At 55.0% G+C, this 26,651-nt stretch overlaps 1 protein-coding gene across 2 annotated transcripts; it reads right to left on the bottom strand.

The window, feature by feature from the left end:
• Positions 1 to 22,328, bottom strand: LOC140117145 (uncharacterized). 2 transcript variants are annotated; one of them, XM_072133608.1, is made up of 6 exons: positions 22,244 to 22,328; positions 10,349 to 10,475; positions 8,411 to 8,482; positions 7,471 to 8,201; positions 5,708 to 5,890; positions 1 to 5,611 (listed from the first exon to the last, which is right to left on the bottom strand). In XM_072133608.1, the coding sequence occupies exons 1-6, from the start codon at positions 22,277 to 22,279 to the stop codon at positions 4,763 to 4,765; spliced, it is 1,998 nt and encodes a 665-aa protein (XP_071989709.1). In that variant the 5' UTR covers positions 22,280 to 22,328; the 3' UTR covers positions 1 to 4,762. The 2 variants fall into 2 exon arrangements, with proteins under 2 accessions (XP_071989709.1, XP_071989710.1); XM_072133609.1 differs by having other exon boundaries at positions 22,202 to 22,268.
• Positions 22,329 to 26,651: the final 4,323 nt, after the last annotated feature.

The raw sequence follows: 26,651 nt of genomic DNA, 5'->3' as shown, positions 1-26,651 counted from the left end.
TACAACAGTCCATTGTTTATTTTACATTGAAAAAATACAATGAAATAAAAAAATAATCAAAACTTTTCCCATGTGACAGGGGGTCTTATTGGGGGCGCACACAGCTTCCTGTCCGTGTTCTCAGATGGTGGTCACCCAAACCAGAGCCCGAAACAATGCCCCCTCCACAACTAGGATTGTAGGTTATAGTAGTATCTAATTAAAGGGGCGCATCACCAGCCCCTGCAGCGCCCCCTGCACCTCAGGAAAGTGTCTGCAGCATGTAAATAAAAGAGTGAAAGCGTCCGATACATGAAGGCTTTTTGGAGGAGCTACCCATGAGCACCTGCTCTGACGAGGGGGACGGCTGCTCGTCTTGTACGATACAGGGGTCCTCCAGGTCCTCTACCTGCTGAGGATCTATATGATGGGGGTTCTGGGGGTCGGTTGCTCATGTTGTAGGATACAGGGGGGTCCTGTGGGGGTCCTCGGCTCTCTCTTGGGGGTTGCACTGTCCTAGTGAAGGTTGCTCATGTTGTAGGATACAGGGGGTCCTGTGGGGGTCCTCAGCTCTCTCTTGGGGGTTGCACTGTCCTAGTGAAGGTTGCTTGTGTTGTAGGATACAGGGGGTCCTGTGGGGGTCCTCAGCTCTCTCTTGGGGGTTGCACTGTCCTAGTAAAGGTTGCTCATGTTGTAGGATACAGGGGGTTCTGTGGGGGTCCTCAGCTCTCTCTTGGGGGTTGCACTGTCCTTGTGAAGGTTGCTTGTGTTGTAGGATACAGGGGGTCCTGTGGGGGTCCTCAGCTCTCTCTTGGGGGTTGCACTGTCCTAGTGAAGGTTGCTCATGTTGTAGGATACAGGGGGGTCCTGTGGGGGTCCTCGGCTCTCTCATGGGGGTTGCACTATCCTAGTAAAGGTTGCTCATGTTGTAGGATACAGGGGGTTCTGTGGGGGTCCTCAGCTCTCTCTTGGGGGTTGCACTGTCCTTGTGAAGGTTGCTTGTGTTGTAGGATACAGGGGGTCCTGTGGGGGTCCTCAGCTCTCTCTTGGGGGTTGCACTGTCCTAGTGAAGGTTGCTTGTGTTGTAGGATACAGGGGGTCCCCCAGGTCCTCAGCTCTCTCTTGGGGGTTGCACTGTCCTAGTGAAGGTTGCTCATGTTGTAGGATACAGGGGGGTCCTGTGGGGGTCCTCGGCTCTCTCTTGGGGGTTGCACTGTCCTAGTGAAGGTTGCTTGTGTTGTAGGATACAGGGGGGTCCTGTGGGGGTCCTCGGCTCTCTCATGGGGGTTGCACTGTCCTTGTGAAGGTTGCTTGTGTTGTAGGATACAGGGGGTCCTGTGGGGGTCCTCGGCTCTCTCTTGGGGGTTGTACTGTCCTTGTGAAGGTTGCTCATGTTGTAGGATACAGGGGGGTCCTGTGGGGGTCCTCGGCTCTCTCATGGGGGTTGCACTGTCCTTGTGAAGGTTGCTTGTGTTGTAGGATACAGGGGGTCCTGTGGGGGTCCTCGGCTCTCTCTTGGGGGTTGTACTGTCCTTGTGAAGGTTGCTCATGTTGTAGGATACAGGGGGGTCCTGTGGGGGTCCTCGGCTCTCTCTTGGGGGTTGCACTGTCCTTGTGAAGGTTGCTCATGTTGTAGGATACAGGGGGGTCCTGTGGGGGTCCTCGGCTCTCTCTTGGGGGTTGTACTGTCCTTGTGAAGGTTGCTTGTGTTGTAGGATACAGGGGGTCCCCCAGGTCCTCAGCTCTCTCTTGGGGGTTGCACTGTCCTAGTGAAGGTTGCTTGTGTTGTAGGATACAGGGGGTCCTGTGGGGGTCCTCGGCTCTCTCTTGGGGGTTGCACTGTCCTAGTGAAGGTTGCTTGTGTTGTAGGATACTGGGGGGTCCTGTGGGGGTCCTCGGCTCTCTCTTGGGGGTTGCACTGTCCTAGTGAAGGTTGCTTGTGTTGTAGGATACAGGGGGGTCCTGTGGGGGTCCTCGGCTCTCTCTTGGGGGTTGCACTGTCCTAGTGAAGGTTGCTTGTGTTGTAGGATACAGGGGGTCCTGTGGGGGTCCTCAGCTCTCTCTTGGGGGTTGCACTGTCCTAGTGAAGGTTGCTTGTGTTGTAGGATACAGGGGGTCCTGTGGGGGTCCTCAGCTCTCTCTTGGGGGTTGCACTGTCCTAGTGAAGGTTGCTTGTGTTGTAGGATACAGGGGGTCCTGTGGGGGTCCTCAGCTCTCTCTTGGGGGTTACACTGTCCTAGTGAAGGTTGCTCATGTTGTAGGATACAGGGGGGTCCTGTGGGGGTCCTCAGCTCTCTCTTGGGGGTTGCACTGTCCTAGTGAAGGTTGCTTGTGTTGTAGGATACAGAGGGTCCTGTGGGGGTCCTCAGCTCTCTCTTGGGGGTTGTACTGTCCTAGTGAAGGTGTGAGGGTGAAGATGTTGTGTTGTAGTACACCAATGGATTCCCCTGGATCCTCTGTCTGCTGTAGAACTGTATTTTGGGGAACCCAGACTTAGGGGCTGCACTGTCTTGGGGAAGGCTGCTCGTATTGTAGGGTACAGGGGGGACCTCTACTGCTGAGGACCTATATTTTGGAGAGCCTGGGCTGGGGGAAGGCTGAGCATGTTACAGGATACAGGAGCCCGCCAAGGTCATTGGCTTCTACCTGCTCTCTCAGCGACTGCACTGCCCTCGGGAAGGCTGCTCGTGTTGTAGGATAAGGGGTTTCCCATGGGTCTGTATTTACACTTCACTGTCCTGGGTGACAGATGCTCTTGTTGTAGGATAATGGGGTCCCCTCCGGTCCTCAACATCTACCTGCTTTCTAGTGGGGCTGCACTGTCCTGGGGTATCGCTGCTTGTGTTGTAGGATACAGGGGTCCCCATGGGTCTGTATTTGCACTGCACTGTCCTGGGTGAAGGCTGCTCGTGCTGTATGATACAGGGGGGTCCTCTACCTGCACTCACCTGATGGCTGCACTGCCCTGGGGGATGGCTGCTTGTGTTCTAGGATACAGGGGGGTCCTCTATCTGCTGAGATGCTGTACTTTGGGGAGCCTGGGCTGGGGGGCTGCACTGTCCTGGGGGATGGCTGCTCGTGTTCTAGGATACAGGGGGGTCCTCTACCTGCTGAGGAGCTGTATTTTGGGGAGCCTGACCTGGGGGGCTGCACTGTCCTGGGTGACGGCTGCTCGTGCTGTATGATACAGGGGGGTCCTCTATCTTCTGAGGAGCTGTATTTTGGGGAGCCTGGGCTGGGGGGCTGCACTGCCCTGGGTGACGGCTGCTCGTGTTCTAGGTTACAGGGGGGTCCTCTATCTTCTGAGATGCTGTATTTTGGGGAGCCTGGGCTGGGGGGTTGCACTGTCCTGGGTGAATGCTGCTTGTGTTCTAGGATACAGGGGGGTCCTCTACCTGCTGAGGAGCTGTATTTTGGGGAGCCTGACCTGGGGGGCTGCACTGTCCTGGGTGAAGGCTGCTCGTGCTGTATGATACAGGGGGGTCCTCTACCTGCTGAGATGCTGTACTTTGGGGAGCCTGAGCTGGGGGGCTGCACTGTCCTGGGTGACGGCTGCTCGTGCTGTATGATACAGGGGGGTCCTCTATCTGCTGAGATGTTGTACTTTGGGGAGCCTGAGCTGGGGGGCTGCACTGTCCTGGGTGAAGGCTGCTCGTGCTGTATGATACAGGGGGGTCCTCTATCTGCTGAGGAGCTGTATTTTGGGGAGCCTGGGCTGGGGGGCTGCACTGCCCTGGGTGACGGCTGCTCGTGCTGTATGATACAGGGGGGTCCTCTATCTGCTGAGGAGCTGTATTTTGGGGAGCCTGGGCTGGGGGGCTGCACTGTCCTGGCTGAAGGCTGCTTGTGCTGTATGATATATGGGGGTCCTCTATCTGCTGAGGAGCTGTATTTTGGGGAGCCTGGGCTGGGGGGCTGCACTGTCCTGGCTGAAGGCTGCTTGTGCTGTATGATATATGGGGGTCCTCTATCTGCTGAGGAGCTGTATTTTGGGGAGCCTGGGCTGGGGGGCTGCACTGTCCTGGGTGACGGCTGCTCGTGCTGTATGATACAGGGGGGTCCTCTACCTGCACTCACCTGATGGCTGCACTGCCCTGGGGGATGGCTGCTTGTGTTCTAGGATACAGGGGGGTCCTCTATCTGCTGAGGAGCTGTATTTTGGGGAGCCTGGGCTGGGGGCTGCACTGTCCTGGGTGACGGCTGCTCGTGCTGTATGATATAGGGGGGTCCTCTATCTGCACTCACTTGATGGCTGCACTACCCTGGGGGATGGCTGCTTGTGTTCTAGGATACAGGGGGGTCCTCTACCTGCTGAGATGCTGTATTTTGGGGAGCCTGGGCTGGGGGGTTGCACTGTCCTGGGTGAATGCTGCTTGTGTTCTAGGATACAGGGGGGTCCTCTACCTGCTGAGGAGCTGTATTTTGGGGAGCCTGACCTGGGGGGCTGCACTGTCCTGGGTGAAGGCTGCTCGTGCTGTATGATACAGGGGGGTCCTCTACCTGCTGAGGAGCTGTATTTTGGGGAGCCTGAGCTGGGGGGCTGCACTGCCCTGGGGGATGGCTGCTTGTGTTCTAGGATACAGGGGGGTGCTCTATCTTCTGAGGAGCTGTATTTTGGGGAGCCTGGGCTGGGGGCTGCACTGTCCTGGGTGACGGCTGCTTGTGCTGTATGATACAGGGGGGTCCTCTACCTGCTGAGCAGCTGTGTTTCGGGAAGCCTGAGCTGGGGGGCTGCACTGCCCTGGGGGATGGCTGCTTGTGTTCTAGGATACAGGGGGGTCCTCTACCTGCTGAGCAGCTGTGTTTCGGGAAGCCCGGGCTGGGGGTGTTTGTCGCTCTTGCGGCGGGTGCGCAGCTGTTCATTCAGTCTGTTTCGGATCTCGCTGTGGTCGCACTTGCGCAGGCTGAAGTGTCTCTCCACCACGGCCATCACTCGCCTCTTCACATTGAGGGGGATCCCCTGCCGCCCCCGCAGCCCGTCCAGGTTCACCCTGTTCACCCAATTCTTGTAGATGTCGAAGGGCACCAGAGCCCGGAAGACGAGGGCAGCGAATCTCCCCGGCTTCCCTGCGCACCGGGCCAGGAGGCTCCACTCCTTCTCCGAGCTGAGCGGCTGCAGGGGGATGTTGGGGAGCCGCTCCCCGATCCTGTAGGAGTTTGGATACTGATGGAGGTGGTAGTACTCAGCCTCGGGGGACATGCTCAGCTCCTCCTCTTCCTCCTCCTCCTCCCGCTTGATGGTGGTGGTGGGTAACATGTCGTCCTCCTCCTGGGGGGCGCTCTCGTACATCCAGGACACCGGCTCTCTGCCCTGCCGGCTCAGGGGATATCCGCACTGCAGGCTGCTCTCCGGAGACGCCCGGCTCGATTCTGTGGAGTGTCGGTCCTCAGAGTGACGGCTCCACATGGCACACGAATTCTGCACCAAGATGGCGGAGGCATTGCCCGCAGGATGGAAGGCGCCCGAGGCACACAGTGAGGCGACCATCTCCTTCATTTCCTTCATCTCCTGCGCCATCTGGTCCATGGCGGATCTCATGAGGTCCCGCTCCCGCTGAGCCTGCGCCGCGCTCCTGCGGAACCTTTTCAGTTCCCGCAGCATCTCCTGCTGCAGCCGACTAGGCCTCTTGTTCTGTAATCAATGGGAAAAGATGACATGGCTGATAACAGAGACAATAGAAGACAGACATGACTGGCGCATGACTGAACACCCCCTCCCCCACGTTACCTCTGTTTGACTGCTCTGCTCCACCTTGCTGACTGTCTCCGGCTTCTGCTTCTCTTGTTCTTCCTCAGTTTTTATTGGTTCTGCTAAATGCACAATTTCCTTCAGTGGTGGAGGTGGCGGCAGTGGGGGGCGCTCTACATACGGGGGCTCCGTCCTCCTCTCTGCATCCCACCGGAGCCGCATCTAAAAGAAAGATTCATCATCTGTCAATGTAAGACGCCATTAGAGACACTGGGGCACATTTATTAACCCGATTCGCGTTTTTACGGCGGGTTTTGGTATTTTTGCCGTTTTGCGCCGAATTCCGCCGGGATTTTGGCGCACACGATCGGATTTCGGCGCCGGGTTGCATGCGACGGAAATCGGGGGGCGTGGCCTTCGGAAAACCCGACGGATTCAGAAAAACGACGCATTTTAAAAAAAAAAAATTGGTTGCACGCGCCATACATGCACCAGGAAGAGATCAGTGAACTCGTCGGAGAAGCTGCCGCTGGAACGCGAATGGACCGGGTAAGTAAATGTGCCCCACTGTATCTACCTCAGTGCAACGCAGCAGAGCGGTGCCAGACACCGCAGCAGACAGCACTAGGACATCACAGTGAGGCTGGATACAGGACAGAACACCCCGGCAGAGCACGAAGAATTGCTGCAGCACAGCCCGGCAGGACATCGCAGAACAGCAGGACCCAGCAGCAGAGCACAGCATAACACTGCAGAAAACTGCAGGAGAGTGATACAGGACACCGCAGCACAGCAGAACACAGCAGCAGAGCACAGTAGAACAGAGCCGGGCCGGACACAGCGGCAGAGCCGGGCCGGACACAGCGGCAGAGCCGGGCAGGACACTGCGGCAGAGCCGGGCAGGACACTGCGGCAGAGCCGGGCAGGACACAGCGGCAGAGCCGGGCAGGACACTGCGGCAGAGCCGGGCAGGACACTGCGGCAGAGCCGGGCAGGACACTGCGGCAGAGCCGGGCAGGACACTGTAGCAGAAAATGGGAGAACAGCACAGCAGGGCAAGGCACTGCAACGCAGCACAGGATATGACAATTCCTCCCGTATCTATGACATCACTACGGCTACTTTTGGAGACGTATAGCGTGTACACCCAATGTGTACTATAAACCCGATGTAACCCGCAGGAACACGTCGGGTGTCACTGGCTTTGTGTACATATTGTGCCCTCCGGCAGCAGGTTTATCCAGATGAAAGAGGTGACCCCATCAGCCATAGCAAGAGAAGTGATTTCTAGGATACCGCTCCTAGTGCTGTATACTAACTACTGACTGGTGGCTGCTGGGACCTGCAGGACATGTCAGTACAATCTCTCTGGGCTCCAGTCATTGCTGTTCTCTGATCACCTTCAGGTTTTATGTGTAGTGAAGGTTTCATGTTGATATTTTGGTGATTGTGTAAAACCCTGATCTAGTGACCGGGAGACCCCGTACATCCATCACATGTTCAGCAATGGAGGTGACATGATTTCTGGGACCTCTCATTGTGATCTCCAGTGTATGGTGATTAAGGGTCAGCGCTGCTGTGGTGCAGGGACTCCTGGGATTAGATATCATTATGATGCTGGGAGTCCCGTCCTCTAATACCGCCGTGTCGTGTAAACAATACAAAACACGTGGAGCTCGTTACCAATCAGCTCTGTGTCAGACGAAGTGCAGATGCGATTGGCATGTCCCCTGCCTCACAGTGTCTCACAGTCTAATCATGAAGCAGGAGGCTCAGGCTGAGCACACTGATAATTCAGGTACCTCTCTGGTGGAGACATTCATCTCTTCCGTCTTCGGGTCCCTCTCCCCGCAGCCCTGGTCCTGCTTCCATCGGGGGTAGTCGCGCTCCCAGCCGGCCTGCAGGCTCTCCCCGCTGTGCTTCTGTAGGTGGCGCTGTAGGGACTTCTTGCGTATGAATCGGTCCCAGCAGTAGGGACACTCGTAGGGGCGCTCGCCCGTGTGCCGCCTCATGTGGGCCACCAGGTCGGTCTTGCGGCTGAAGCTCTTGGTGCAGCAGGTGCAGTGGAAGGGCTTGTGGCCGGCGTGGCTCCACAGGTGGGTGGTGAGGGTGGAGTTCTGCCGGAAGCTCCGCCCACACTGGTTGCAGGTGTATGGCCGGTCCTCGGTGTGGGTCCTACGGTGCGCATTCAGGTGCTGCTTCTTGGCGAAGGTCTTGGAGCAGACGTTGCAGCGGTGCGGCCGGTCCTGGCAGCTGCCCATCTGGTGGCTCAGGAAGTCGATGAGGCGGCTCCAGCTCTCGCCGCACTGACCGCACGTGTGACGCTTCTCCTCGCTCTCCTGCGCCTCCCCGGGGGTCTCCCTCCTGCTGAGGTCCTGTGGGGAGGTCCGGGCGCTCGCTCTCCTCCTCTCCTCTATCCATTGGCCCGAGTTCCTCTTCACTAATCTTAGAGACCTCCTGGTGATGACCCCTCGCGCTGCGCTGACCCCCGGGACGACCTCCTCCGACCCTCCACCCCCAGCCATCCTGTCACCTGCCAAACAGAGCACAATGTTATAGCATCCTCCAGTCACATCCAAAGCTGCAGAGAATTGTTTACACTATTCTGCTGTTACATCATGTACTCCAGTCACCACCAGAGCTGCATGGAGTCAGTATAGTGAATGGCACACTATGGCAGACCCCCTGCTGATGAGGAGGTGGGGGATTGACAAGTGGGCGTGGCCCCAGGTTATTACAGACCTTCAGTGTCCACACAGGGCTCCTCCCCCCGCTCAATCTTCACCACAATCTCTGGAGGCGACACTGTCAGTCCTGCGGATGAAGTGGAAGAGAGAATTATGACATCACCGCCCCTCCCCATAACTGTGACATCACCGCCCCTCCCCATAACTATGACATCACGCCCCTCCCTATAACTATGACATCACGCCCCTCCCCATAACTATGACATCACCGCCCCTCCCCATAACTATGACATCACCGCCCCTCCCAATATCTATGACATCACCGCCCCTCCCCGTTACTATGACATCACCACCCCTCACCATAACTATGACATCACGCCCCTTCCAATATCTATGACATCACTGCCCCTCCCCATAACTATGACATCACTGCCCCTCCCCATAACTATGACATCACTGCCCCTCCCCATAACTATGACATCACCGCCCCTCCCCATAACTATGACATCACTGCCCCTCCCCATAACTATGACATCACTGCCCCTCCCCATAACTGTGACATCGCTGCCCCTCCCTATAAGTGTGACATCATCGCCCCTCCCCATAACTATGACATCACTGTCCCTCCCCATAACTATGACATCACTGCCCCTCCCCATAACTATGACATCACTGCCCCTCCCCATAACTATGACACCACCGCCCCTCCCCATTACTGTGACATCACTGCCCCTCCCCATTACTGTGACATCACTGCCCCTCCCCATTACTGTGACATCACTGCCCCTCCCCATAACTATGACATCACCGCCCCTCTCCATAACTATGACATCACTGCCCCTCCCCATAACTATGACATCACCGCCCCTCCCCATAACTATGACATCACCGCCCCTCCCCATAACTATGACATCACCGTCCCTCCCCATAACTATGACATCACCGTCCCTCCCCATAACTATGACATCACTGCCCCTCCCCATAACTATGACATCACTGCCCCTCCCCATAACTATGACATCACTGCCCCTCCCTATAAGTGTGACATCACCGCCCCTCCCCATAACTATGACATCACCGCCCCTCCCCATAACTATGACATCACCGCCCCTCCCCATAACTATGACACCACCGCCCCTCCCCATAACTATGACATCACCGCCCCTCCCCATAACTATGACATCACCGCCCCTCCCCATAACTATGACATCACCGCCCCTCCCCGTTACTATGACATCACCGCCCCTCTCCATAACTATGACATCACCGCCCCTCTCCATAACTATGACATCACCGCCCCTCTCCATAACTATGACATCACTGCCCTCCCATAACTATGACATCACTGCCCCTCCCCATAACTGTGACATCACTGCCCCCCATAACTATAACATCACCGCCCCTCCCCATAACTATGACATCACTGCCCCTCTCCATAACTGACATCACCGCCCCTCCCCATAACTATGACATCACTGCCCCTCCCCATAACTGACATCACTGCCCCTCTCCATAACTATGACATCACTGCCCCTCTCCATAACTATGACATCACCACCCCTCTCCATAACTATGACATCACTGCCCCTCTCCATAACTATGACATCACCACCCCTCCCCATAACTGACATCACTGCCCCTCTCCATAACTATGACATCACCACCCCTCCCCATAACTGACATCACTGCCCCTCTCCATAACTATGACATCACCACCCCTCTCCATAACTATGACATCACTGCCCCTCTCCATAACTATGACATCACTGCCCCTCTCCATAACTATGACATCACCACCCCTCCCCATAACTGACATCACTGCCCCTCTCCATAACTATGACATCACCGCCCCTCCCCATAACTATGACATCACTGCCCCTCTCCATAACTATGACATCACCACCCCTCCCCATAACTGACATCACTGCCCTCCCATAACTGTGACATCACTGCCCCCCCATAACTATGACATCACAGTGACCTCAGTCCTCACCCAGTGACGTCAGGTTGTGGTAGTTGTCGGTCATCACTTCTCTGTACAGATCCTTCTCCTGCGTCTGCAGCCGCCGCCACTCGTCCTCCGAGAACTGAACGGCCACGTCCTCGAATGTCACCGAGCCCTGAGCACACAGGGGGGCAGGGTGATACATATGGGGGGGTACAGGGGGGGCAGGGTGATACATATGGGGGGGTACAGGGGGGGCAGGGTGATACATATGGGGGGGTACAGGGGGGGCAGGGTAATACATATGGGGGGTACAGGGAGGGCAGGGTGATACATATGGGGGGCAGGGTGATACATATGGGGGGGGGGTACAGGGGGGCAGGGTGATACATATGGGGGGGATATAGGGGGGGCAGGGTAATACATATGGGGGGGATATAGGGGGGGCAGGGTAATACATATGGGGGGGTACAGGGGGGGCAGGGTGATACATATGGGGGGCAGGGTGATACATATGGGGGGGCAGGGTGATACATATGGGGGGGTACAGGGGGGGCAGGGAAATACATATGGGGGGGTACAGGGGGGGCAGGGTGATACATATGGGGGGGGTACAGGGGGGGCAGGGAGATACATATGGGGGGGGTGCAGGGGGGGCAGGGTAATACATATGGGGGGGATATAGGGGGGGCAGGGTGATACATATGGGGGGCAGGGTGATACATATGGGGGGGGTACAGGGGGGGCAGGGAGATACATATGGGGGGGGTGCAGGGGGGGCAGGGTAATACATATGGGGGGGATATAGGGGGGGCAGGGTGATACATATGGGGGGCAGGGTGATACATATGGGGGGGTACAGGGGGGGCAGGGTAATACATATGGGGGGGGTACAGGGGGGGCAGGGTGATACATATGGGGGGGTACAGGGGGGGCGGGGTGATACATATGGGGGGCAGGGTAATACATATGGGGGGGTACAGGGGGGGCAGGGTAATACATATGGGGGGATATAGGGGGCCAGGGTGATACATATGGGGGGGGGGGGTGCAGGGGGGGCAGGGTGATACATATGGGGGGCAGGGTGATACATATGGGGGGCAGGGTGATACATATGGGGGGGTACAGGGGGGGCAGGGTGATACATATGGGGGGGTACAGGGGGGGCAGGGTGATACATATGGGGGGGTACAGGGGGGCAGGGTGATACATATGGGGGGCAGGGTAATACATATGGGGGGGTACAGGGGGGGCAGGGTGATACATATGGGGGGCAGGGTAATACATATGGGGGGGTACAGGGGGGGCAGGGTGATACATATGGGGGGCAGGGTAATACATATGGGGGGGTACAGGGGGGGCAGGGTGATACATATGGGGGGCAGGGTAATACATATGGGGGGGATATAGGGAGGGCAGGGTAATACATATGGGGGGGTACAGGGGGGGCAGGGTGATACATATGGGGGGGTACAGGGGGGCAGGGTGATACATATGGGGGGGTACAGGGGGGGCAGGGTGATACATATGGGGGGGTACAGGGGGGGCAGGGTGATACATATGGGGGGCAGGGTAATACATATGGGGGGGTACAGGGGGGGCAGGGTGATACATATGGGGGGGTACAGGGGGGGCAGGGTGATACATATGGGGGGCAGGGTAATACATATGGGGGGGTACAGGGGGGGCAGGGTGATACATATGGGGGGCAGGGTAATACATATGGGGGGGTACAGGGGGGGCAGGGTGATACATATGGGGGGGTACAGGGGGGGCAGGGTGATACATATGGGGGGCAGGGTGATACATATGGGGGGGGGTACAGGGGGGGGCAGGGTGATACATATGGGGGGCAGGGTGATACATATGGGGGGGGTACAGGGGGGGCAGGGTGATACATATGGGGGGGTACAGGGGGGGCAGGGAGATACATATGGGGGGCAGGGTGATCCATATGGGGGGGGTACAGGGGGGACAGGGTGATACATATGGGGGGCAGGGTGATACATATGGGGGGGGTACAGGGGGGGCAGGGTGATACATATGGGGGGGTACAGGGGGGGCAGGGTGATACATATGGGGGGTACAGGGAGGGCAGGGTGATACATATGGGGGGCAGGGTGATACATATGGGGGGGGTACAGGGGGGGCAGGGTGATACATATGGGGGGGTACAGGGGGGGCAGGGTGATACATATGGGGGGTACAGGGAGGGCAGGGTGATACATATGGGGGGCAGGGTGATACATATGGGGGGGGTACAGGGGGGGCAGGGTGATACATATGAGGGGGGTACAGGGGGGGCAGGGTGATACATATGGGGGGCAGGGTGATACATATGGGGGGGGTACAGGGGGGGCAGGGTGATACATATGGGGGGGTACAGGGGGGACAGGGTGATACATATGGGGGGCAGGGTGATACATATGGGGGGGGTACAGGGGGGGCAGGGTGATACATATGGGGGGGGTACAGGGGGGGCAGGGTGATACATATGGGGGGGGTACAGGGGGGACAGGGTGATACATATGGGGGGGTACAGGGGGGGCAGGGTGATACATATGGGGGCAGGGTGATACATATGGGGGGGGTACAGGGGGGCAGGGTAATACATATGGGGGGCAGGGTAATACATATGGGGGGGATACAGGGGGGGCAGGGTGATACATATGGGGGGCAGGGTAATACATATGGGGGGGATATAGGGGGGGGGCAGGGTGATACATATGGGGGGGATACAGGGGGGCTATCATTTGTTGCCCTGCTTTTTTTTCAATTTGTGCTTTTTGTGAGGGGTGGGGGGTCTCTTTATGTATCTGCAGGACCTCTATCTCTCTCTTTTTCAGTATGAGGGGGGCTCAGTGTGATGTAATTTCGGGTGTTTGGTGTGTATCTCTCTCTGGGGGTCTCTTTCAGTATGAGGGGGCTCAGTGTGATGTAATTTCGGGTGTTTGGTGTGTATCTCTCTCTGGGGGTCTCTTTCAGTATGAGGGGGGCTCAGTGTGATGTAATTTCGGGTGTTTGGTGTGTATCTCTCTCTGGGGGTCTCTTTCAGTATGATGGGCGCTCAGTGTGATGTAATTTCGGGTGTTTGGTGTGTATCTCTCTCTGGGGGTCTCTTTCAGTATGAGGGGGGCTCAGTGTGATGTAATTTCGGGTGTTTGGTATGTATCTCTCTCTGGGGGGTCTCTTTCAGTATGAGGGGGGCTCAGTGTGATGTAATTTCGGGTGTTTGGGGTGTATCTCTCTCTGGGGGTCTCTTTCAGTATGACGGGGGCTCAGTGTGATGTAATTTCGGGTGTTTGGGGTATTTATCTCTCTCTGGGGGTCTCTTTCAGTATGAGGGGGGCTCAGTGTGATGTAATTTCGGGTGTTTGGGGGATTTATCTCTCTCTGGGGGTCTCTTTCAGTATGAGGGGGGCTCAGTGTAATGTAATTTCGGGTGTTTGGTGTGTATCTCTCTCTGGGGGTCTCTTTCAGTATGAGGGGGGCTCAGTGTAATGTAATTTCGGGTGTTTGGGGTATTTATCTCTCTCTGGGGGTCTCTTTCAGTATGAGGGGGGCTCAGTGTGATGTAATTTCGGGTGTTTGGTGTGTATCTCTCTCTGGGGGTCTCTTTCAGTATGAGGGGTCTCAGTGTGATGTAATTTCGGGTGTTTGGTGTGTATCTCTCTCTGGGGGTCTCTTTCAGTATGAGGGGGGCTCAGTGTAATGTAATTTCGGGTGTTTGGTGTGTATCTCTCTCTGGGGGTCTCTTTCAGTATGAGGGGGGCTCAGTGTGATGTAATTTCGGGTGTTTGGTGTGTATCTCTCTCTGGGGGTCTCTTTCAGTATGAGGGGGGCTCAGTGCGATGTAATTTCGGGTGTTTGGGGTATTTATCTCTCTCTGGGGGTCTCTTTCAGTATGAGGGGGCTCAGTGTGATGTAATTTCGGGTGTTTGGGGTATTTATCTCTCTCTGGGGGTCTCTTTCAGTATGAGGGGGGCTCAGTGTAATGTAATTTCGGGTGTTTGGGGTATTTATCTCTCTCTGGGGGTCTCTTTCAGTATGAGGGGGCTCAGTGTGATGTAATTTCGGGTGTTTGGGGTATGTATCTCTCTCTGGGGGTCTCTTTCAGTATGAGGGGGGCTCAGTGCGATGTAATTTCGGGTGTTTGGGGTATTTATCTCTCTCTGGGGGTCTCTTTCAGTATGAGGGGGCTCAGTGTGATGTAATTTCGGGTGTTTGGGGTATTTATCTCTCTCTGGGGGTCTCTTTCAGTATGAGGGGGGCTCAGTGTAATGTAATTTCGGGTGTTTGGGGTATTTATCTCTCTCTGGGGGTCTCTTTCAGTATGAGGGGGCTCAGTGTGATGTAATTTCGGGTGTTTGGGGTATTTATCTCTCTCTGGGGGTCTCTTTCAGTATGAGGGGGGCTCAGTGTGATGTAATTTCGGGTGTTTGGTGTGTATCTCTCTCTGGGGGTCTCTTTCAGTATGAGGGGGGCTCAGTGTGATGTAATTTCGGGTGTTTGGGGTATTTATCTCTCTCTGGGGGTCTCTTTCAGTATGAGGGGGGCTCAGTGTGATGTAATTTCGGGTGTTTGGTGTGTATCTCTCTGGGGGTCTCTTTCAGTATGAGGGGGGCTCAGTGTGATGTAATTTCGGGTGTTTGGGGTATTTATCTCTCTCTGGGGGTCTCTTTCAGTATGAGGGGGGCTCAGTGTGATGTAATTTCGGGTGTTTGGTGTGTATCTCTCTCTGGGGGTCTCTTTCAGTATGAGGGGGGCTCAGTGTGATGTAATTTCGGGTGTTTGGTGTGTATCTCTCTCTGGGGGTCTCTTTCAGTATGAGGGGGGCTCAGTGTGATGTAATTTCGGGTGTTTGGGGTGTATCTCTCTCTGGGGGTCTCTTTCAGTATGAGGGGGGCTCAGTGTGATGTAATTTCGGGTGTTTGGTGTGTATCTCTCTCTGGGGGTCTCTTTCAGTATGAGGGGGGCTCAGTGTGATGTAATTTCGGGTGTTTGGGGGATTTATCTCTCTCTGGGGGTCTCTTTCAGTATGAGGGGGGCTCAGTGTGATGTAATTTCGGGTGTTTGGGGTATTTATCTCTCTCTGGGGGTCTCTTTCAGTATGAGGGGGGCTCAGTGTGATGTAATTTCGGGTGTTTGGGGTATTTATCTCTCTGGGGGTCTCTTTCAGTATGAGGGGGGCTCAGTGTGATGTAATTTCGGGTGTTTGGGGTATTTATCTCTCTCTGGGGGTCTCTTTCAGTATGAGGGGGGCTCAGTGTGATGTAATTTCGGGTGTTTGGTGTGTATCTCTCTCTGGGGGTCTCTTTCAGTATGAGGGGGGCTCAGTGTGATGTAATTTCGGGTGTTTGGGGTGTATCTCTCTCTGGGGGTCTCTTTCAGTATGAGGGGGGCTCAGTGTGATGTAATTTCGGGTGTTTGGTGTGTATCTCTCTGGGGGTCTCTTTCAGTATGAGGGGGGCTCAGTGTGATGTAATTTCGGGTGTTTGGTGTGTATCTCTCTCTGGGGGTCTCTTTCAGTATGAGGGGGGCTCAGTGTGATGTAATTTCGGGTGTTTGGTGTGTATCTCTCTCTGGGGGTCTCTTTCAGTATGAGGAGGGCTCAGTGTAATGTAATTTCGGGTGTTTGGTGTGTATCTCTCTCTGGGGGTCTCTTTCAGTATGAGGGGGGCTCAGTGTGATGTAATTTCGGGTGTTTGGTGTGTATCTCTCTCTGGGGGTCTCTTTCAGTATGAGGGGGGCTCAGTGCGATGTAATTTCGGGTGTTTGGGGTATTTATCTCTCTCTGGGGGTCTCTTTCAGTATGAGGGGGGCTCAGTGTAATGTAATTTCGGGTGTTTGGGGTATTTATCTCTCTCTGGGGGTCTCTTTCAGTATGAGGGGGCTCAGTGTAATGTAATTTCGGGTGTTTGGGGTATGTATCTCTCTCTGGGGGGTCTCTTTCAGTATGAGGGGGGCTCAGTGTGATGTAATTTCGGGTGTTTGGGGTATTTATCTCTCTCTGGGGGTCTCTTTCAGTATGAGGGGGGCTCAGTGTGATGTAATTTCGGGTGTTTGGTGTGTATCTCTCTGGGGGTCTCTTTCAGTATGAGGGGGGCTCAGTGTGATGTAATTTCGGGTGTTTGGGGTATTTATCTCTCTCTGGGGGTCTCTTTCAGTATGAGGGGGGCTCAGTGTGATGTAATTTCGGGTGTTTGGTGTGTATCTCTCTCTGGGGGTCTCTTTCAGTATGAGGGGGGCTCAGTGTGATGTAATTTCGGGTGTTTGGTGTGTATCTCTCTCTGGGGGTCTCTTTCAGTATGAGGGGGGCTCAGTGTGATGTAATTTCGGGTGTTTGGGGTGTATCTCTCTCTGGGGGTCTCTTTCAGTATGAGGGGGGCTCAGTGTGATGTAATTTCGGGTGTTTGGTGTGTATCTCTCTCTGGGGGTCTCTTTCAGTATGAGGGGGGCTCAGTGTGATGTAATTTCGGGTGTTTGGGGGATTTATCTCTCTCTGGGGGTCTCTTTCAGTATGAGGGGGGCTCAGTGTGATGTAATTTCGGGTGTTTGGGGTATTTATCTCTCTCTGGGGGTCTCTTTCAGTATGAGGGGGGCTCAGTGTGATGTAATTTCGGGTGTTTGGGGTATTTATCTCTCTGGGGGTCTCTTTCAGTATGAGGGGGGCTCAGTGTGATGTAATTTCGGGTGTTTGGGGTATTTATCTCTCTCTGGGGGTCTCTTTCAGTATGAGGGGGCTCAGTGTGATGTAATTTCGGGTGTTTGGTGTGTATCTCTCTCTGGGGGTCTCTTTCAGTATGAGGGGGGCTCAGTGTGATGTAATTTCGGGTGTTTGGGGTGTATCTCTCTCTGGGGGTCTCTTTCAGTATGAGGGGGGCTCAGTGTGATGTAATTTCGGGTGTTTGGTGTGTATCTCTCTGGGGGTCTCTTTCAGTATGAGGGGGGCTCAGTGTGATGTAATTTCGGGTGTTTGGTGTGTATCTCTCTCTGGGGGTCTCTTTCAGTATGAGGGGGGCTCAGTGCGATGTAATTTCGGGTGTTTGGGGTATTTATCTCTCTCTGGGGGTCTCTTTCAGTATGAGGGGGGCTCAGTGTGATGTAATTTCGGGTGTTTGGTGTGTATCTCTCTCTGGGGGTCTCTTTCAGTATGAGGGGGGCTCAGTGTGATGTAATTTCGGGTGTTTGGGGTGTATCTCTCTCTGGGGGTCTCTTTCAGTATGAGGGGGGCTCAGTGTGATGTAATTTCGGGTGTTTGGTGTGTATCTCTCTCTGGGGGTCTCTTTCAGTATGAGGGGGGCTCAGTGTGATGTAATTTCGGGTGTTTGGTGTGTATCTCTCTCTGGGGGTCTCTTTCAGTATGAGGGGGGCTCAGTGTGATGTAATTTCGGGTGTTTGGGGTATTTATCTCTCTCTGGGGGTCTCTTTCAGTATGAGGGGGGCTCAGTGTGATGTAATTTCGGGTGTTTGGGGTATTTATCTCTCTCTGGGGGTCTCTTTCAGTATGAGGGGGGCTCAGTGTAATGTAATTTCGGGTGTTTGGTGTGTATCTCTCTCTGGGGGTCTCTTTCAGTATGAGGGGGGCTCAGTGTGATGTAATTTCGGGTGTTTGGGGTATTTATCTCTCTCTGGGGGTCTCTTTCAGTATGAGGGGTCTCAGTGTGATGTAATTTCGGGTGTTTGGGGTGTATCTCTCTCTGGGGGTCTCTTTCAGTATGAGGGGGGCTCAGTGTGATGTAATTTCGGGTGTTTGGTGTGTATCTCTCTCTGGGGGTCTCTTTCAGTATGAGGGGGGCTCAGTGTGATGTAATTTCGGGTGTTTGGGGTGTATCTCTCTCTGGGGGTCTCTTTCAGTATGAGGGGGGCTCAGTGTGATGTAATTTCGGGTGTTTGGTGTGTATCTCTCTGGGGGTCTCTTTCAGTATGAGGGGGGCTCAGTGTGATGTAATTTCGGGTGTTTGGGGTATTTATCTCTCTCTGGGGGTCTCTTTCAGTATGAGGGGGGCTCAGTGTGATGTAATTTCGGGTGTTTGGTGTGTATCTCTCTCTGGGGGTCTCTTTCAGTATGAGGGGGGCTCAGTGTGATGTAATTTCGGGTGTTTGGTGTGTATCTCTCTCTGGGGGTCTCTTTCAGTATGAGGGGGGCTCAGTGCGATGTAATTTCGGGTGTTTGGTATGTATCTCTCTCTGGGGGGTCTCTTTCAGTATGAGGGGGGCTCAGTGTGATGTAATTTCGGGTGTTTGGGGTATTTATCTCTCTCTGGGGGTCTCTTTCAGTATGAGGGGGGCTCAGTGTGATGTAATTTCGGGTGTTTGGTGTGTATCTCTCTCTGGGGGTCTCTTTCAGTATGAGGGGGCTCAGTGTGATGTAATTTCGGGTGTTTGGGGTATTTATCTCTCTCTGGGGGTCTCTTTCAGTATGAGGGGGGCTCAGTGTGATGTAATTTCGGGTGTTTGGGGTATTTATCTCTCTCTGGGGGTCTCTTTCAGTATGAGGGGGGCTCAGTGCGATGTAATTTCGGGTGTTTGGTGTGTATCTCTCTCTGGGGGTCTCTTTCAGTATGAGGGGGGCTCAGTGTGATGTAATTTCGGGTGTTTGGGGTATTTATCTCTCTCTGGGGGTCTCTTTCAGTATGAGGGGGGCTCAGTGTGATGTAATTTCGGGTGTTTGGGGTATTTATCTCTCTCTGGGGGTCTCTTTCAGTATGATGGGGGCTCAGTGTGATGTAATTTCGGGTGTTTGGTGTGTATCTCTCTCTGGGGGTCTCTTTCAGTATGAGGGGGGCTCAGTGTGATGTAATTTCGGGTGTGTGGGGTATTTATCTCTCTCTGGGGGTCTCTTTCAGTATGAGGGGGGCTCAGTGTGATGTAATTTCGGGTGTTTGGGGTATTTATCTCTCTCTGGGGGTCTCTTTCAGTATATGGGGGGCTCAGTGTGATGTAATTTCGGGTGTTTGGGGTATTTATCTCTCTCTGGGGGTCTCTTTCAGTATGAGGGGGGCTCAGTGTGATGTAATTTCGGGTGTTTGGTGTGTATCTCTCTCTGGGGGTCTCTTTCAGTATGAGGGGGGCTCAGTGTGATGTAATTTCGGGTGTGTGGGGTATTTATCTCTCTCTGGGGGTCTCTTTCAGTATGAGGGGGGCTCAGTGTGATGTAATTTCGGGTGTTTGGGGTATTTATCTCTCTCTGGGGGTCTCTTTCAGTATATGGGGGGCTCAGTGTGATGTAATTTCGGGTGTTTGGGGTATTTATCTCTCTCTGGGGGTCTCTTTCAGTATGAGGGGGGCTCAGTGTGATGTAATTTCGGGTGTTTGGTGTGTATCTCTCTCTGGGGGTCTCTTTCAGTACGAGGGGGGCTCAGTGTAATGTAATTTCGGGTATTTGGGGTATTTATCTCTCTCTGGGGGTCTCTTTCAGTATGAGGGGGGCTCAGTGTGATGTAATTTCGGTTGTTTGGGGTATTTATCTCTCTCTGGGGGTCTCTTTCAGTATGAGGGGTCTCAGTGCGATGTAATTTCGGGTGTTTGGGGTATTTATCTCTCTCTGGGGGTCTCTTTCAGTATGATGGGGGCTCAGTGTGATGTAATTTCGGGTGTTTGGTGTGTATCTCTCTCTGGGGGTCTCTTTCAGTATGAGGGGGCTCAGTGTGATGTAATTTCGGGTGTTTGGGGTATTTATCTCTCTCTGGGGGTCTCTTTCAGTATGAGGGGGGCTCAGTGTGATGTAATTTCGGGTGTTTGGGGTATTTATCTCTCTCTGGGGGTCTCTTTCAGTATGAGGGGGGCTCAGTGTAATGTAATTTCGGGTGTTTGGGGTATTTATCTCTCTCTGGGGGTCTCTTTCAGTATGAGGGGGGCTCAGTGTGATGTAATTTCGGGTGTTTGGTGTGTATCTCTCTCTGGGGGTCTCTTTCAGTATGAGGGGGGCTCAGTGTAATGTAATTTCGGGTGTTTGGGGGATTTATCTCTCTCTGGGGGTCTCTTTCAGTATGAGGGGGGCTCAGTGTGATGTAATTTCGGGTGTTTGGTGTGTATCTCTCTCTGGGGGTCTCTTTCAGTATGAGGGGGGCTCAGTGTAATGTAATTTCGGGTGTTTGGGGTATTTATCTCTCTCTGGGGGTCTCTTTCAGTATGAGGGGGTGTCAGTGTGATGTAATTTCGGGTGTTTGGTGTGTATCTCTCTCTGGGGGTCTCTTTCAGTATGAGGGGGGCTCAGTGCGATGTAATTTCGGGTGTTTGGTGTGTATCTCTCTCTGGGGGTCTCTTTCAGTATGAGGGGGGCTCAGTGTGATGTAATTTCGGGTGTTTGGGGTATTTATCTCTCTCTGGGGGTCTCTCTCAGTATGAGGGGGCTCAGTGTAATGTAATTTCGGGTGTTTGGTGTGCATCTCTCTCTGGGGGTCTCTTTCAGTATGAGGGGGGCTCAGTGTGATGTAATTTCGGGTGTTTGGTGTGTATCTCTCTCTGGGGGTCTCTTTCAGTATGAGGGGGGCTCAGTGTGATGTAATTTCGGGTGTTTGGTTTGTATCTCTCTCTGGGGGTCTCTTTCAGTATGAGGGGGGCTCAGTGTAATGTAATTTCGGGTGTTTGGGGTATTTATCTCTCTCTGGGGGTCTCTTTCAGTATGAGGGGGGCTCAGTGTAATGTAATTTCGGGTGTTTGGGGTATTTATCTCTCTCTGGGGGTCTCTTTCAGTATGAGGGGGCTCAGTGTGATGTAATTTCGGGTGTTTGGTGTGTATCTCTCTCTGGGGGGTCTCTTTCAGTATGAGGGGGGCTCAGTGTGATGTAATTTCGGGTGTTTGGGGTATTTATCTCTCTCTGGGGGTCTCTTTCAGTATGAGGGGTCTCAGTGCGATGTAATTTCGGGTGTTTGGTGTGTATCTCTCTCTGGGGGTCTCTTTCAGTATGAGGGGGGCTCAGTGTGATGTAATTTCGGGTGTTTGGGGTATTTATCTCTCTCTGGGGGTCTCTTTCAGTATGAGGGGGGCTCAGTGTAATGTAATATCGGGTGTTTGGTGTGTATCTCTCTCTGGGGGTCTCTTTCAGTATGAGGGGGGCTCAGTGTAATGTAATTTCGGGTGTTTGGTGTGCATCTCTCTCTGGGGGTCTCTTTCAGTATGAGGGGGGCTCAGTGTGATGTAATTTCGGGTGTTTGGTGTGTATCTCTCTCTGGGGGTCTCTTTCAGTATGAGGGGGGCTCAGTGTGATGTAATTTCGGGTGTTTGGTGTGTATCTCTCTCTGGGGGTCTCTTTCAGTATGAGGGGGGCTCAGTGTGATGTAATTTCAGGTGTTTGGTGTGTATCTCTCTCTGGGGGTCTCTTTCAGTATGAGGGGGGCTCAGTGTAATGTAATTTCGGGTGTTTGGGGTATTTCTCTCTCTCTGGGGGTCTCTTTCAGTATGAGGGGGGCTCAGTGTGATGTAATTTCGGGTGTTTGGGGTATTTATCTCTCTGGGGGTCTCTTTCAGTATGAGGGGGGCTCAGTGCGATGTAATTTCAGGTGTTTGGGGGAGTTATCTCTCTCTGGGGGTCTCTTTCAGTATGAGGGGGGCTCAGTGTGATGTAATTTCGGGTGTTTGGGGTATTTATCTCTCTCTGGGGGTCTCTTTCAGTATGAGGGGGGCTCAGTGTGATGTAATTTCGGGTGTTTGGGGTATTTATCTCTCTCTGGGGGTCTCTTTCAGTATGAGGGGGGCTCAGTGTGATGTAATTTCGGGTGTTTGGTGTGTATCTCTCTCTGGGGGTCTCTTTCAGTATGAGGGGGGCTCAGTGTGATGTAATTTCGGGTGTTGGGGGCTCTGGGAGTATTGGGGCGCACTTATTTCCCAGTAATGCCTTGCGGCCGGAAGCGCCCGGGACCGCACCATGTTAGGCCCGGGAGGGGGGTAGAATGTACCATCTATCACTCAGGCGGGGGGGTGGCCGGTGCCGCACTCACCTCTCCCCTCATCCCGGCCGCTCCGCGCCCTGTCATTCCTCCCGTGACCGCCGGGTGTCGCGGTCATCCCGGATAAGCCGTGACGTCACTGTCTCTCCCTTGTGATTGGCCGCACTGGGGTCGCGTGTTCCCGCTGCTGCCGGCAGGTGGCGCTGAGTGACGCTGCTGGTGACGTCATATGCGGCTGAAACGTGGGTAGTGACGTCAAGACTAGTGATGTGAATCCTCCAAAGGATGTGGTGCCTCTTATTACCCCCCCAGCAGCTCCCCCTCTTATTATCCCACAGCTCCCCCTGTTATTATCCCCCAGCAGCTCCCCCTCTTATTACCCCCCAGCAGCTCCCCCTCTTATTTTCCCCCCAGCAGCTCCCCCTCTTATTACCCCCCAGCAGCTCCCCCTCTTATTATCCCGCAGCTCCCCCTGTTATTATCCCCCAGCAGCTCCCCCTCTTATTACCCCCCAGCAGCTCCCCCTCTTATTACCCCCCAGCAGCTCCCCCTCTTATTACCCCCCCGCCAGCAGCTCCCCCTCTTATTATCCCCCCTGCATCTCCTCCTCTTATTATCCCCCAGCAGCTCCCCCTCTTATAACCCCCAGCCGCTCCCCCTCCTATTACCCCTCAGCAACTCCCCCTCTTATTACCCCCCCAGCAGCTCCCCCTCTTATTACCCCCCCCCCAGCAGCTCCCCTCTTATTATCCCCCAGCAGCTCCCCCTCTTATTACCCCCCCCGCCAGCAGCTCCCCCTGTTATTATGCCCCAGCAGCTCCCCCTCTTATTCCCCCCCAGCAGCTCCCCCTCTTATTACCCCCCCAGCAGCTCCCCCTCTTATTATCCCCCCTACATCTCCTCCTCTTATTATCCCCCAGCAGCTCCCCCTCTTATAACCCCCAGCCGCTCCCCCTCCTATTACCCCTCAGCAACTCCCCCTCTTATTACCCCCCCAGCAGCTCCCCCTCTTATTACCCCCCCCAGCAGCTCCCCCTCTTATTATCCCACAGCAGCTCCCCCTCTTATTACCCCCCTGCCAGCAGCTCCTCCTGTTATTATCCCCCAGCATCTCCCCCACTTATTATCCCCCAGCAGCTCCCCCTCTTATTACCCCCCAGCAGCTCCCCCTCTTATTATCCCCCAGCAGCTCCCCCTCTTATTATCCCCCAGCAGCTCCCCCACTTATTATCCCCCAGCAACTCCCCCTCTTATTACCCCCCTGCCAGTAGCTCCCCCTGTTATTATCCCCCAGCAGCTCCCCCACTTATTATCCCCCAGCAGCTCCCCCTCTTATTACCCCCCAGCAGCTCCCCCTCTTATTATCCCCCAGCAGCTCCCCCTCTTATTATCCCCCAGCAGCTCCCCTTCTTATTATCCCCCAGCATCTCCCCCTCTTATTACCCCCCAGCAGCTCCCCCTCTTATTATCCCCCAGCAGCTCCCCCTCTTATTACCCCCCCCAGCAGCTCCCCCTCTTATTATCCCCCAGCAGCTCCCCTTTTTATTATCCCCCAGCAGCTCCCCCTCTTATTACCCCCCAGCAGGTCCCCCTCTTATTATCCCCCAGCAGCTCCCCCTCTTATTACCCCCCCAGCAGCTCCCCCTCTTATTATCCCTCAGCAGCTCCCCCTCTTATTACCCCCCTGCAGGTCCCCCTCTTATTATCCCCCAGCAGCTCCCCCTCCTATTATCCCCCAGCAGCTCCCCCTCTTATTATCCCCCAGCAGCTCCCCCTCTTATTCCCCCCAGCAGCTCCCCCTCTTATTATCCCCCCAGCAGCTCCCCCTCTTATTATCCCGCAGCAGCTCCCCCTCTTATTATCCCCCCCAGCAGCCCCCCTCTTATTATCCCCCAGCAGCTCCCCCTCTTATTATCCCCCCCAGCAGCCCCCCTCTTATTATCCCCCAGCAGCTCCCCCTCTTATTATCCCCCAGCATCTCCCCCTCTTATTATCCCGCAGCTCCCCCTCTTATTATCCCCCAGCAGCTCCCCCTCTTATTACCCCCCCAGCAGCTCCCCCTCTTATTATCCCCAGCAGCTCCCCCTCTTATTACCCCCCAGCAGCTCCCCTCTTATTGTCCCCAGCAGCTCCCCCTCTTATTACCCCCCAGCAGCTCCCCCTCTTATTATTCCCCAGCAGCTCATCCTCTTATTATCCACCAGCAGCTCCCCCTCTTATTATCCCCCAGCAGCTCCCCTTCTTATTATCCCCCAGCATCTCCCCCTCTTATTACCCCCCAGCAGCACCCCCTCTTATTATCCCCCAGCAGCTCCCCCTCTTATTATCCCCCAGCAGCTCCCCCTCTTATTACCCCCCCCCCCAGCAGCTCTCCCTCTTATTATCCCCCAGCAGCTCCCCTTTTTATTATCCCCCAGCAGCTCCCCCTCTTATTACCCCCCAGCAGGTCCCCCTCTTATTATCCCCCAGCAGCTCCCCCTCTTATTACCCCCCCCCCAGCAGGTCCCCCTATTATTATCCCCCAGCAGCTCCCCCTCTTATTACCCCCCAGCAGGTCCCCCTCTTATTATCCCCCAGCAGCTCCCCCTCTTATTATCCCCCAGCAGCTCCCCCTCTTATTCCCCCCAGCAGCTCCCCCTCTTATTATCCCCCCAGCAGCTCCCCCTCTTATTATCCCGCAGCAGCTCCCCCTCTTATTATCCCCCCAGCAGCCCCCCTCTTATTATCCCCCAGCAGCTCCCCCTCTTATAATCCCCCCCAGCAGCCCCCCTCTTATTATCCCCCAGCAGCTCCCCCTCTTACTATCCCCCAGCAGCTCCCCCTCTTATTACCCCCCAGCAGCTCCCCCTCTTATTATCCCCCCAGCAGCTCCCCCTCTTATTACCCCCTAGCAGCTACCCCTCTTATTATCCCCCCCAGCAGCTCCCCCTCTTATTATCCCCCCAGCAGCTCCCCCTCTTATCCCCCAGCAGCTCCCCCTCTTACTATCCCCCAGCAGCTCCCCCTCTTATTACCCCCCAGCAGCTTCCCCTCTTATTATCCCCCCAGCAGCTCCCCCTCTTATTACCCCCTAGCAGCTACCCCTCTTATTATCCCCCCCAGCAGCTCCCCCTCTTATTATCCCCCCAGCAGCTCCCCCTCTTATCCCCCAGCAGCTCCCCCTCTTATTATCCCCCCCAGCAGCTCCCCCTCTTATTATCCCCCAGCAGCTCCCCCTCATATTATCCCCCAGCAGCTCCCCCTCTTATAATCCCCCAGCAGCTCCCCCTCTTATTACCCCCCAGCAGCCCCCCTCTTATTATCCCCCAGCAGCTCCCCCTCTTATTACCCCCCAGCAGCTCCCCCTCTTATTACCCCCCCAGCAGGTCCCCCTCTTATTACCCCCCAGCAGCTCCCCCTCTTATTATCCCCCCTGCAGCTCCCCCTCTTATTACCCCCTAGCAGCTCCCCCTCTTATTACCCCTCAGCAGCTCCTCCTCTTATTATCCCCCCAGCAGCTCCCCCTCTTATTACCCCTCAGCAGGTCCCCCTCTTGATACCCCCCAGCAGCTCCCCCTCTTATTATCCCCCCAGCAGCTCCCCCTGTTATCCTCCCAGCAGCTCCCCCTCTTATTACCCCCCAGCAGGTCCCCCTCTTATTATCCCCCAGCAGCTCCCCCTCTTATTGTCCCCCAGCAGCTCCCCCACTTATTACCCCCCCAGCAGGTCCCCCTCTTATTATCCCCCAGCAGCTCCCCCTCTTATTACCCCTCAGCAGCTCCACCTCTTATTGTCCCCAGCAGCTCCCCCTCTTATTGTCCCCAGCAGCTCCCCCTCTTCTTGCCCCCCAGCAGCTCCCCCTCTTATTATCCCCCAGCAGCTCCCCCTCTTATTATCCCCCCAGCAGCTCCCCCTCTTATTATCCCGCAGCTCCCCCTCTTATTATACCCCAGCAGCTCCCCCTCTTATTATCCCCCCAGCAGCTCCCCCTCTTATTATCCCCCAGCAGCTCCCCCTCTTATTATCCCCCCAGCAGCCCCCCTCTTATTATCCCCCAGCAGCTCCCCCTCTTATTATCCCCCAGCAGCTCCCCCTCTTATTATCCCCCAGCATCTCCCCCTCTTATTATCCCGCAGCTCCCCCTCTTATTATCCCCCCAGCAGCTCCCCCTCTTATTATCCCCCCCAGCAGCTCCCCCTCTTATTATCCCCCCAGCAGCTCCCCCTCTTATTATCCCCCAGCAGCTCCCCCTCTTATTATCCCCCCCAGCAGCTCCCCCTCTTATTATCCCCCAGCAGCTCCCCCTCTTATTATCCCCCCAGCAGCTCCCCCTCTTATTACCCCACAGCAGCTCCCCTTCTTATTATCCCACCCAGCAGCTCCCCTCTTATTACCCCCCCAGAAGGTCCCCCTCTTATTACCCCCCAGCAGCTCCCCCTCTTATTACCCCCCAGCAGCTCCCCCTCTTATTATCCCCCCT

This window comes from Engystomops pustulosus, chromosome 2 (assembly GCF_040894005.1).
Source record: "Engystomops pustulosus chromosome 2, aEngPut4.maternal, whole genome shotgun sequence".
Taxonomy (NCBI): Eukaryota; Metazoa; Chordata; class Amphibia; order Anura; family Leptodactylidae; genus Engystomops; species Engystomops pustulosus.
This window is presented reverse-complemented; position numbering and strand designations above follow the sequence as displayed.

Coding starts and splice junctions, on each gene's coding strand:
- LOC140117145 (XM_072133608.1), bottom strand. CDS start 22,279: ATGACAGGGCGCGGAGCGGCCGGGATGAGGGGAGAG. Junction 5,891..7,470: donor TGAATGTCTCCACCAGAGAG/GTACCTGAATTA, acceptor TCTTTCTTTTAG/ATGCGGCTCCGGTGGGATGC. Junction 5,612..5,707: donor AGCAGAGCAGTCAAACAGAG/GTAACGTGGGGG, acceptor CATTGATTACAG/AACAAGAGGCCTAGTCGGCT.